This window comes from Chiloscyllium punctatum, chromosome 26, assembly GCF_047496795.1.
Source record: "Chiloscyllium punctatum isolate Juve2018m chromosome 26, sChiPun1.3, whole genome shotgun sequence".
In the NCBI taxonomy this organism is placed as follows: domain Eukaryota; kingdom Metazoa; phylum Chordata; class Chondrichthyes; order Orectolobiformes; family Hemiscylliidae; genus Chiloscyllium; species Chiloscyllium punctatum.
Window position 1 is genome coordinate 22,474,118 of NC_092764.1, and position 12,993 is coordinate 22,487,110.

The 12,993-nt window shown below is 42.4% G+C and overlaps 1 protein-coding gene across 1 annotated transcript in view; it reads right to left on the reverse strand.

The window, feature by feature from the left end:
* Positions 1-8,204: 8,204 nt before the first annotated feature.
* LOC140496327 (calcium-transporting ATPase type 2C member 2-like) overlaps positions 8,205-12,993 on the reverse strand; it is an 88,559-nt gene continuing 83,770 nt past the window's right edge. The window contains exons 26-27 of the mRNA XM_072595938.1: positions 11,064-11,205; positions 8,205-8,891 (exon numbers count right to left, since the gene is read on the reverse strand). Of these exons, the coding sequence (XP_072452039.1) occupies positions 8,770-8,891; positions 11,064-11,205 (264 nt within the window). The 3' untranslated portion in view covers positions 8,205-8,769. The remainder of the gene's footprint in view (positions 8,892-11,063; positions 11,206-12,993) is intronic.

A 12,993-nucleotide genomic window follows, 5' to 3' on the forward strand; every position in this document is an offset into this window, starting at 1 on the left:
TATACTGTGTCCATTCTCATTGTTGGAAGAATACAATAAAAAAATGACTTATTTTTTAGTATGAGGTTAAAGTTTTAGAAAGATGCCTCAAATTTACTGGTTTAATCGGGCAGTATCATCTTTCTGTGAAGAACACGGTAATCTAGACTTTGTAAACTCCCATGTCTTTTTTATTAATGTGTATCTCTTTAAATTGCTTTTTGGATGTTTTCCACTTTACTGCATCAATACTGAGAGTTTATAGTTGCTCTTTGTTTCACTAATTTTATTCTGTTCACTGCTCAGCAGGAATCCAAGAGACAGCAACAGACCATGATGAAGGATTAATGGAGGCATTGCAAAGGTGCAGTTGAGGATTAATATTCCTTGTTAATACTTTGCTTGCATTAGCAACAGCACCCAACAGGCTTTTAATATATTTGATCGGGTGTGGGTATTGCTGACTTGACCAGCATTTGTTGGTCATCCCTAAATGCCCTTGAACTGGATAACTTGCTCATTAACTAGTATTTTTGAGGACAGCTAAAAGTCGACCACGATGCTGCGTGTCTGGAGTCACATGTAAATCAGACTTGTTAGGGATAGCAGAGTTCCTTTCCTAAAGGGTATTAGTGGAGCAATTGGGATTTTACAACAATTATTGGTGCTTTTGTGGTCACCATTATTTCGACTAGTTTTACACCAGATTTTAATTAATTGAATTTAAATTCCACCTATTACTATGGTTTGATTTGAACCTGTTTTTCGAGCATGGGTCACTGGATTATTTACCCAAAGAGATTATCACCATATCACTGCTTCATTAGGTCAAACCTAGGTCAATTATCTTAACCACTTTAAATTAGGACAACTAGCCCCTGAAGTGTAATTGTTAATTGTTCTTTCTAGAATTGAAGGGCAAGTTTCTTAGTAGAGAGAAAAGAAATCTAAAACAAAGCACTTACTTGTTTTGAATTTGCAGATTGAGAACATTGTTATAAATATCAGTAATGCTTTGGATAATTTATCTATGGGAGGGTGCTTGTTTAAACATAGTAAAATATTAGTCATAGGAGGAAAATGCTAGGGATAGCATAAACTTTGTTTTAAAACAAACAGGTATATCAGACATGGTCAATTGAAAAGACCGTATCAGATTTCCTTCCAACTTGAAAGCTCTAAAGACAGGGATGAATAAAGGGAGGGGACAAAATGAAAAGTACTTTAGTTCACAGAAGAATCTAATAGGTTCTATTAAGCAGTTTGCAGGCTAACCAAACTAGAGTTCAGTCCAGTATGAATATGTCACAGATTTCATTTTGGATAAAGAGTATGAATTAGGTTTTAACTTGAAAACTGCTTGATAAACTGGATAGGGGTGCAGTGGTAGCGTCCCTGCATCATTGCCAAGAGGCCTGAGTTTAAGTCCCACCAGCATCAGAGTTGTGTAATAACAGCTCTGAACAGGTTGATCAGAAAATATCAGAAAATATTTCTGATGAAGGGTCAATGCCTGAAGCATCGCTTCTCCTGCTCCTCGGGTACTGCCTGACTTGCTGTGCTTTTCCAGCACCACACTTTTCGACTCTGATCTCCAGGAGCTGCAGTCCTCACTTTCTAGATTAGAGTGGTGCTGGAAAAGCGCAGCAGTTCAGGCAGCATCCGAGGAGCAGTAAAATCGACGTTTCGGGCAAAAGTCATTTGAAAAATGCTTGTGCCCGAAATGTCGATTTTACTGCTCTTTGGATGCTGCCTGAACTGCTGTGCTTTTCCAGCACCACTCTAATCTACACTCTGGTTTCCAGCATCTGCAGTCATTGATTTTACTTAGTCCTCACTTTCTCCCAGATGTAGCCAAACTGGATGCTGGGATGATGTTTCCCTGGTGGCGGAAGCATCCAGAAAAATATCTCACGATCTCACGATACAGGATCGGCCATTTTGGTCTGAGATGAGACATTTCTTCACCCAGAGTGTGATGAATCTAAGGAGTTCTTTACCACAGAAGGCTGTGGGGTGAGGTTACTAAATATATTTAAAAAATAGATTTCTGGAGACTGGAAGTATCAAGGGTATGGGAAGAGACCAAGTATGTTGTTCAGATAAAGGATCAGCAATAATCATATTGACTGTCAAGTGTGACTGATGAGCTGAATAGTCTACTTCTCCTGTTCTATGTAAGTTAATAGTCATTAAAAAGAGGAGATGGATGCTCTGCATCTTAAATAGACTCTGTCCTTCAGATCGAAACCAGCTTGCGTAGTGCCTATTTTTCAATAGAAAGTGTTAAGTGAGAAGCCTTTTACTATTTTTATCAAATGAATATAAAAAACTGATCTATTTAGACATAGTGTACATTTAGTTGATTCATTATAGCTAATTGTCGTAATTGTCCTTTTACATTGGCACCATATTGAGTGACAGTGAGTAGAGGGAAAAACACTATACTGAAATTTATTGCAATTTAATGTTCAATTTTTTAAAATTAATATTCATGTTTGTGCCTTTTGAGATTAAATGTACTTCTTTACATTGACAGTGGATTAAGCAGATAATCTCAAATAACTTTAGTCTCAACAATTTTTGTAATCCACAATATTTTTTGTAGAATCGTGAAATAATTATGGCTCAGAGGAGGCCATTCAGCCAATTATATCTATGCTGTCCAGCTGTGACTCACCTATTCTCACTCCCCTGCTTTTTTTCAATGTAGACCTACAATCTTTTCTCTCTCAAGTTGTCATCTAATTCACTTTTGAGATCCATAATTGAACCTTCCACCACAATAATCTCAAGTAATGCATTTTGGATCCAAAAAACTCACTGAAAGAAAATATTTTACCTTCTATCAATTAAGTCAGTGTCTCCTGGTTCTTGATCTCTCCATTAAGGAGAATCGTTTATTTCAGTCTACCCTTTCCAGACACCTCATGCTTTAGAATGTTTCTATCAAATCTCCTTGTAATCCTGGCCTTAACATCTCTAAAATACCATCAGTTTAAACCCCTCGAACCACTTTTGTGAATTTCTTTCTGCATCCTCTCTTATACCGGTATATCACTCATAAAGTGTGGTGTCTAGAACTGGATGCAATACACCAGTTGAAGCCAAATACAGGTTTGCCATAAGTTCCTTGCATGTGTATTTTACATTGTAATTCATAAAGCCCCGGAATCCGTGTGATTTTATTAAGCACCTCCTCAACTTTCCCTGCCATCTTTTTAAAAAACTGTGCTATTTACTCTCCCTCTGCAGCAGTACCGACTTTAGAATGTACATTCTATTATATATTACCATTTCTAGTTTCTTCTTACTAGAATGAATCACTTCACACTTCATATTCAATAAGTCACTTTAAATTTTCGAATCTGTAAATTGATTGGAAATTAGTATCTCTATGTATGATATGCATTCTTTTTTAATGCATAGTCACAAATGTTAAAATTTCTTTCATAAATAAAATGTCAACATTTCAAACAAAATTACATTTCAATTTGAATCTGGTGTGAAAATGTCACTACATTGTAATCAATACTTATTTGGTTATAGAATTTCTTATTGTTGCACTTGCTATTTGCAAAACACAACTGACCATTTATTTGTAGCTGTTGTAATATGATTAGTATGTTATATTTACTGCAGAATAATGCCAGTCTTGAAAGGAAAAGCAAGTCACTAATGACATTATCGAACTGGTGATGGAGAAAAAAGACCAAAACCCCTGACTCATTATTTTGGGCACATGAATAGTAATGAATAAGATGGCAATTAAGTAATTCAGATAATATCAGGAAATTTTGATAAGCCAATACATAGGCATTATTGTTTGACATAGACATTGTGAGTTAAAGAGCCTGTACCTGTGCTGTACTGTTCTAATCAGAATTTCTTTTTAAAAAGATCATTCATGGCATTAGGGCATCACTGGCTAGGCCAGCATTTGGGCAATTAAGAGTCAACCACATTGCTGTAGGTCTGGAGTCAGATGTAGGTCAGACCAGTAAGGATGGCAGTTTCCTTCTTGAAAGAACATTAGTGAACCAGATGGGTTTTTTCCAACAATCAGCAATGGTTATCATTAGATTCTTAATTGCCTCCCCTGGTTAAGCATTTAAAAAAAGACCATTTCATAATTTTGATTCTGGAAACTCAGCAGCCACCTGAATGAACCTGTGTTGTAACAGAGGTATATTCCAAGCTAACTAGTTGCTTTATTAAGATTTGGCGAGAGTTAGTCTAGACTGCTTGAACAGTTGTCTAGATTCTTTCTTCTTGGAGGCAGCAGAGTTGTTAAGTCATTATGACCTATTGGAAAGGAATTCAAAATTTGTTTTGGAACTGCAAATGGTTTGCATTATCCAGATAAAATACATTCATACAAGTCAGCTTGCCTTCGTTTGGATCAAATCTAATTTTTCCAGTAACAGATTCAGCTCTTCTAGGTGTGAGAATACGTATGTGACTGTATCGGTATTTAATAGGGTGATACCGGGAAACAAAACTTCAAATGCAGTTGGAAGAAACTGAAGATTTGTAAATGCTGTAATTCATGATTATTGTGCAAGGGGGTGGAACTGCAATTAATTAATTTGAGTTACAGACCTTTGAAATTAGTAATACATTATAAAATAAATATTTTTCAATTTGCAAAATGTACAGCTGGGAAGTTGAAATGTTTTATTCTGCATTTCTTCTTTTTCTGGGAGAAAATAAAAATGGATTGACACTGTCTCTTAACTGCAATGTTTAAAAAAACCTGTTTTACTTCCTTGAGTTTAACTATTACACAAGTGGTTATTAATTACTGTGGGAAAAATTGTTTTCTTAAGTAAATTTATTGCTTTATTTTTATTAAATGTTATGCTAACAATGAGCGCATAACTTTGAACTTTTGTCATTTTAGACTTTCAAAATTGGATGGAGAGCAATTTAATTCAAGCAAATTGTATTGGATTGTCACAACAGCAGTGGAAAATCTCCCAGTGTCAAGACATAGCCTAAGATGCTGGGGAAGTAAACACTTCCCCAACCACGCCCTCCATCTCCTCCATGATTTTCACTTCCCCGGCCCCCAACGCCTTATCTTCACCATGGACATCCAGTCCCTATACACCTCCATCCCCCATCACGAAGGCCTCAAAGCCCTCCGCTTCTTCCTTTCCCGCCGACCCAACCAGTGCTCTTTCACTGACACCCTCCTTCGACTGACTGAACTGGTCCTCACTCTGAACAACTTCTTCTCTTTCCAATCCTCCCACTTCCTCCAAACCAAACGAGTAGCCATGGGCACCCGCAAGGGCCCCAGCTATGCCTGCCTCTTCGTCGGATATGTGGAACAGTCCATCTTCCACAGCTACACTGGCACCAACCCCCACCTTTTCCTCCGCTACATCGATGACTGTATCAGTGCTACCTCGTGCTCCCACAAGGAGGTTGAACAGTTCATCCACTTTACTAAAACCTTCCACCCGACCTCAAATTTACTTGGACAGTCTCAGACTCCTCCCTCCCCTTCCTAGACCTCTCCATTTCTATCTCGGGCGACCGACTCAACACGGACATTTACTATCAACCAACGACTCGCACAGCTACCTAGATTACACCTCTTCCCACCTTGCCCCTTGTAAAAATGCCATCCCATATTCCCAATTCCTTCGCCTCTGCAGCATCTGCTCCCAGGAGGACCAATTCCAATACTGAACAACCCAGATGGCCTCCTTCTTCAAAGACCGCAATTTCCCCTCAGATGTGATTGACGATGTTCTCCATCGCATTTCTTCCACTTCCCGCTCCTCCGCCCTTGAACCAGGACAGAACCCCATTGGTCCTCACCTACCACCCCACCAACCTCCAGATACATCGTATCATCCGTCGTCATTTCTGCCGCCTCCAAACAGACCCCACCACCAAGGATATATTTCCCTTCCCTTCCCTATCAGTATTCCAGAAAGACCACTCCCTCCGCAACTCCCTTGTCAGGTCCAGCACCCCCCCCCCCCCCCCCCCCCCACCAGCCCAAGCTCCACTCCCGGCACCTTCCCCTGCAACCGCAAGAAATGCAAAACTTGGGCCCACACCTCCCCCCTCACTTTCCTCCAAGGCCCCTTCCATATCCATCACAAATTCACCTGCATCTCCACCCACATCATTTACTGCATCTGCTGCACCCGATGTGGCCTCCTGCTTGCGGAACGTTTCAGAGAACACCTCTGGGACACCCGCACCAACCAACCCAACCGCCCTGTGGCTGAACACTTTAACTCCCCCTCCCACTCCGCCAAGGACATGCAGGTCCTTGGCCTCCTCCATTGCCAGACCATGGCAACACGACGCCTGGAGGAAGAGCGCCTCATCTTTCGCTTAGGAACCCTCCAACCACAAGGGATGAATGCAGATTTTTCCAGCTTCCTCATTTCCCCTCCCCCCACCTTGTCTCAGTCCCAACCCTCAGACTCAGCACCGCCTTCTTGACCTGCAATCTTCTTCCTGACCTCTCCGCCCCCACCCCCTCTCTGGCCTATCATCCTCACCTTAACCTCCTTCCATCTATCGCATTCCCAACGCCCCTCCCCCAAGTCCCTCCTCCCTACCTTTTATCTTGGCCTGCTTGGCACACCTTCCTCATTCCTGAAGAAGGGCTTATGCCCAAAATGTCAATTCTCCTCCTCCTTGGATGCTGCCTGACCTGCTGTGCTTTTCCAGCAACACACTTTTCAGCTCTGATCTCCAGCATCTGCAGTCCTCACTTTCTCCCGGTTTTAAATTAGGGATTTATCATTTGTTGAGCAAAGCTATTCTTCGAAATTAGGGAAAAGCAGTTATGTGTGGCAAATCATATGTCAATCATGATCCAAGAACAGGCTCATGGGCTCTCATGGATCTTTTAAAGAATAAATTGTTCTCATCATCTATTCATTGCTCAGCCAATACCACCAAGACAGATTTACTGATTTTAATTTCTGCAGATTGTGGGAGCTATTGCGAGTAACATTTTGCTACCACTCTATTCACAATTGTAAGGCTGTGAAACACTGAGAATTCCTGAGGAGGAGTCATAGACCTTGCTGATCAGATATCCGAAATAAATCTAGTCCCATTTGCCAGCATTTGGCCTATATCCCTCTAAACCCTTCTTATTCATATACCCAACCAGATACCTTTTAAATGTTGCAGTTGTACCAGCCTCCACCACTTTCTTTGGCAGCTCTTTCCAAACACGCACCACCCTCTGTGTGAAAAGGTTGTCCCTTTAGGTCCCTTTTAAATCTTTCCTCTCTCGCCTTAAACCTATGCTCTCTAGTTCTGGACTGCCCCATCCCAGGGAAAAGACCTTGTTTATTTACTCTATCCATGCCTCTCATGATTTTATAAACCCGTATAAGGTCACCCCTCAGCCTCTGATGCTCCATGAAGTGATTTTCATACTGAGACAATCAGCGGGTAATTTCTAAACACTTACAGAGGAAATCACAGCTCTTCGATTGCCACAAAATATGAATCCAAGCCTAAGGTTTCCTCAAGTTTTCTATTTGGATAGCAGCTCAACCTTGGCAAAATGGAATCAAATAGCACGAACTGACCTGAGGAACAGTTGTGCTGTCTATACCTCATTAAAGGTACAATTGACACTATTTCTTGCCATGGAGCAAAGTCAAGCCTGAGTCCACAAGCTGCATGATCAATATGGTTGTGAAATTCTACATGTCTGTGTACAGTTGCGATGGTTTGTTGAATCCCTGTGCATATTTGCATGACTGAGGTTTTCTAACATTAAATCCTGGAAGAGGACCAATAGGTATGAATACAGTGCCTTAAAAACCTCTGGGACTGTTCGTAATGATCTCCTGCAACCACCTAACTATACATTAGTAAATCAGCTCTGACATTCTCTGAAATACACTCCTTTTCATGTAGTTGCACATTTAAGTTTAAGTTCAATTTTCTACCATTAGTTTTGTTTGGATGTTTGCAAACAGGCTACAATGTGCCACTATTGTTTCTTAACATTGTGCCTGTTTTTACACGTCTTTTGTTTTTAAAAGCTTCCTGAACAGGAAATATATTAGACCACATACATCATAGAGCAAAGGTGGTACTTGCTAGTAACCCTTTGCATAATTATGCATAAATTGCATAAAATTATTTCTGCTCAAGCTCTTGTTACTTTACAATGTGCTTGATGAAGGCCTGTTGTCAACAATTTGATTGACAATGCATAGCCATTCACAGCAAATGCAGTGAAGGTGATTACTAATGAAAGAAATCAGAATGAAAAGTCCAATACATTTCAAGAGATAGTACAAAATGTATGACAATCACTTAAAGGAACAAAACTATAATCACTGGCCTTAGTTTGTACATAGCTAGTTTATACAATGTCTGCAACAAGTAAGAAAAACTACGTTCGAAGAACAATACTTAGAATATTTATGCAGAATTGTTACAGCACAGAAGGATGTGCAATTCACTTATAAATATTCCCTGTCTTCTCCCTGTATTTCCAGAGTTACAAGGCTGTTTTGCACATTGCGACTCACTTTAAGAATTTGTACAATATCCAATTTTGCGAACTTTCAAGATAAAATTACAAGGGAATTGTTCTGATCAACAGCATCAGTACATTCTGAAGAGAAACATTTCCTTAAATGAAATCTCAATGTACAAAACAGACTTTTTCGTATCTTCAAAATCAAATTTCACAATTGTCTTTGATAATCTTGATAAAGTGTAGCTGTGCAGTTCAGTAGTGCACCATGGCTCAGAGCCAATACAAGTTACATTCCAATACTGTCATAATCCTGACTTGGGTCCATTTTGCCTTTGAGTTGCTGAAGACCATGACCTTTCAATTAACTTCAATACCTCTGACGCAAAGAAAACCGAAGATGCCAAGCCAACCAAGAACAGCAAGTCTGTTAAGGAATAAATGATACAACTATGTTTAGATTTCAAGACTAGCTGAACTGTTAAATTCAACAAGTGATACCAGTGTTTCCATTTTGAAACATTCATTAGTGTAATTATTTGAGGTGAGGTATAATATTCATAAGCAGTTTATAACAATTCAGGATTTACAAATGACGCCATGACAAAATAAAAATACAGGCTAATGACTTTTAAATTTAATCCATTACCATAAAAGCCATGGACTTTAGCTTGAGAGGAAACAATTAAAAATGAATTGGGATTATTACAATCAAGGCTGGACAAGTGCAATATTATTGTCTAGATTAGAGTGGTGCTGGAAAAGCACAGCAGGTCAGGCAGCATCCGAGGAGCAGGAAAATCGACATTTCGGGCAAAAGCCCTTCATCGCAAATAGAGGCAGGAAGCCTGCAGGGTGGAGAGAAAATGAGAGGGGGGTGGGGTGGGGTGGGGAGAAAGTAGCATAGACTACAATAGGTGAATGGGGGTGGGATGGAGGCGATAGGTCAGAGAGGAGGGTGGGGGAAGGTAGCAAAGAGTACAATGGGTGGATGGGGGTGGGATGAAGGTGATGGGTCAGAGAGTAGGGTGGAAAGGAAGATAGGCAGGTAGGACAGGTCATGAGGGCGGTGCTAAGCTAGAAGGCTGGAGCTGGGGTGAGGTGCGGAAGGGGAAATGAGGAAACTGGTGAAATGCACATTGATGCCCTGGGGTTGAAGTGTTCCAAGGTGGAAGATGAGGCGTTCTTCCTCCAGGCGTCGTGTGGTGGCGGAGCGGCGGTAGAGGAGGCCCAGGACCTGCATGTCCTCGGCAGAGTGGGAGGGGGAGTTGAAATGTTGGGCCACAGGGTGGTGTGGTTGATTGGTGTGGGTGTCCTGGAGATGTTCCCTAAAAAGCTTTGCTAGGAGGTGTCCAGTCTCCCCAATTTAGAGGAGACCGCATCAGGAGCAACGGATACAATAAATTATATTGGTGGATGTGCAGGTGAAACTTTGATGGATGTGGATGGCTCCTTTGGGGTCTTGGATGGTGGTGAGGGATGAGGTATGGGCGCAGGTTTTGCAATTTCTGCGGTGGCAGGGGAGGGTGCCAGGAAGGGAAGGTGGATTTTTGGGGGGGGGGGGCGTGGACCCGACCAAATAGTCACAGAGGGAACGGTCTTTGCGGAAAGCGGAAATGGGAGGGGAGGGAAATATATCCGTGGTGGTGGGGTCTGTTTCGAGGTGGCGGAAACGTCGTTGGATGATGTGGTTTATGCGAAGGTTGGTAGAGTGGAAGGTGAGCACCGGGGGGTTCTGTCCTTGTTATAGTTGGAGGGATGGGGTTTGAGGGCAGAGTGGCGGGATGTGGATGAGGTGCGTTGGAGGGCATCTTTAACCATGTGGGAAGGGAAATTGCGGTCTCTAAAGATGGAGGCCATCTGGTTTTACCGAGTGCAATATTATTGTAGTCCCACTACTCCATGGGTCACAACTTAAGATGAAAATTACAATACTTTTTTCCAGTTACCATGGGAATTTCTCAGATGGTACCATTTCTCAGATTTTAAACAACAAAATCTATTAACCAGGTTTCTTAATAAACACAATAATGGGTTTATTATCAAATCAAAAAACTTATTCAATAAAGGTGCAATAATCGGTTAACATGTACAGCCAATAATAAAGAAGTATTTATGTATGCTAATGTGTCTGCATTTGTCTGTTTCATAGAATTTGATCCTCTAAATTTATTCCTTAACTTGAGTAAATTTTCAATAAACTAACTCCTTAATTCAAAGAGATCCGTCTGACTTATTATTCATGGCTGTAATGCATGATCAAGTACATACTGATTTGGAAAATACTCCATCTGTTTAAAAATTCAAACTCTGCTATGCCAACTCCAGTGGTGAAAACAGAGGAATGTATTCACTCATCCAGACTCAGTCATAACAATGTAGACAGGCAGGAGGCTGGACGAACACAGCAAGCCAGGCAGCATCAGGAGGTGGAGAAGTCGACGTTTCGGGTGTAACCCTGACCTCTTCAGGCCTAACAATGGCAACTACACAATACAATCTGACCTCAAAGCTATGATGACAAAAACTCGCGAATGTGTTCTCTTAAAATGTTGGTATCTAAAAACTCTGCATCACTAAGAATTCTTCAATTACATACCGAGTGGTGTGAGGTTCTCAGTTTGGAAAATTTTCTGGAGAGGTGGGAAATAGATGACAGCCATTTGTCCCAGAAGTGAGCCCAGTACGGTGTAGAGAAATACATGATTACGAAGAAGGCCTACTTGGAATACTGATTTAGTCTAGGAAAAAAGAAAAGTTATATAAGTTATCCTGAACCTGATCTAATGCTGTTGAGGCCGAAGCTGAAATGTAATACCAGACCTTTGTCTCCCACTGCAAACATTGATATGGATTAGGTTGCAAAACACAATTTCTTTTGTTGGAAAATAATTTTCCTCCTGCTTCCTGACAGCACACCATTTTCTTGTGATCTGTTTCTAGTCAGGAAGACCTGGTGAAGTAATTTGCAGAGACAGGTGTCCCTATTTTGAGGTGCATGGGAAAATGGCATGTTCTGCCACATATAATTTTGCTGTGCTCCTGTGGATTTTTCAAAATGCCTGTAAAGTGCATTGAAGCACCTTAAAGAGCTTGTAATCGCTGGGGAAAGCTGGCTGAGGAGTTGGGAACCTGCTGAATGCTCTGCAGCCCAGGGAGTGGATCACGGTCAGTTCTGATGCTCCATAGTGGCCAGTTCAGGGGGTAGGGCGAATGCAGTCAAGGGAGATGTATAGGCATCAACAGGGGCTGGGCACCTCTTGTCCAGAGCTATCCAGTTAGGTCACTCAATGGGGTTGGCCATGGTCAGTCTGTCAGCTCCAGAGAAACGAGAGACATGAGGGTCTGAGTCGGGCTGAGGGAGGGTATTGCTGGGAGAAGTAGCCTTAGGAATCTACTTGTGGGGACTGGGGCTGCAGGCGAGGTAGAAGGGAGTGACAACTGTGGAAGAAGGCAACTGCATTTGTAAGGGGGAGATATAGTAAAGCAGGTTTGGAATGCCAGAGCCTCAGGTGAGGGTGGAGCAGTGTATGACCACACCTGGCACAGTCACCTCATATGCCAGGAGCAGAGACAGGTAGGGAGCTGGGTAGGTGCGAAGGACGGAGTTAAGGTGTTTGCATGAAGGGCTGTCAGGAAAGGGACCTGAATGTTCAAAGCCTCACTGAGTTGGAGGTTGGAAACCACTGCCGGAAGTGAACTCGCTGTCGCCTTCAAAACCAACAAAGGGAAGGAAGTGCCTGTGAATACATCCAGAGTGTGTGGAGGAAGTGTCTTAACCAGTGAAGAATAAGCTGCCAGACCCACTGATGTGAGGCTGTATATAGAGCAAGAATGTTGCACTCAAACCAATGCACTGTACAGGACACAGGTCTGCTGCCACCTTAATCCCCAGTGATCCTAATGCATTGGTTCCCTGTGAGCTGTACATTTCCCTGCTCCAGTCACTTCAATGACCACAGTATGGAGGAGGAAGGGCTGGCCACCCTGGAGTGTCCTGAGGGGAGACTTCTGAGAGACTCGAGTGTGGTTCCTCCTGCAGCTGGATGCCTCCTGGCACTGCCCTGTCTCCTTGTGCATCTGGAGTGAGTGCCAGGGTCCTGCCCTAATGACACCATGCATTTGCTCATGAGGACCAATGGCTGGGAAGATGGAGAGCAGGTGTATGCAGGTATCCAGCAGACCCTGGGAGTGCTGGACGGGCTGTCCATTGACAGCCACTAACTAGTCCATGGAGGCAGCCAAATGGTTGCAGGTTTGAGGCAGCAGGGTCCTGTACTCCCACAGTTTTCGGCCTTTGACGGCCACTGCCTCCTACATAGCTGTCTGCTGCTCTGATGCCTCCCTGTGTATTTAGATGAAGTTCCTGATTGTTGACACCTCTCCCGCCTGGATCTGAGCAGCTTCCTGGTCTCCGGCAGTCCTCAGGGTGCCAGTGGCTTCTGGGGTTCCTGCCCCAGAGTGCTGCAGAGCTCTCACAGTGAGGTGCTCACCAGACTGTGCTCTCAAACCTTCTAACCCTGATGTTC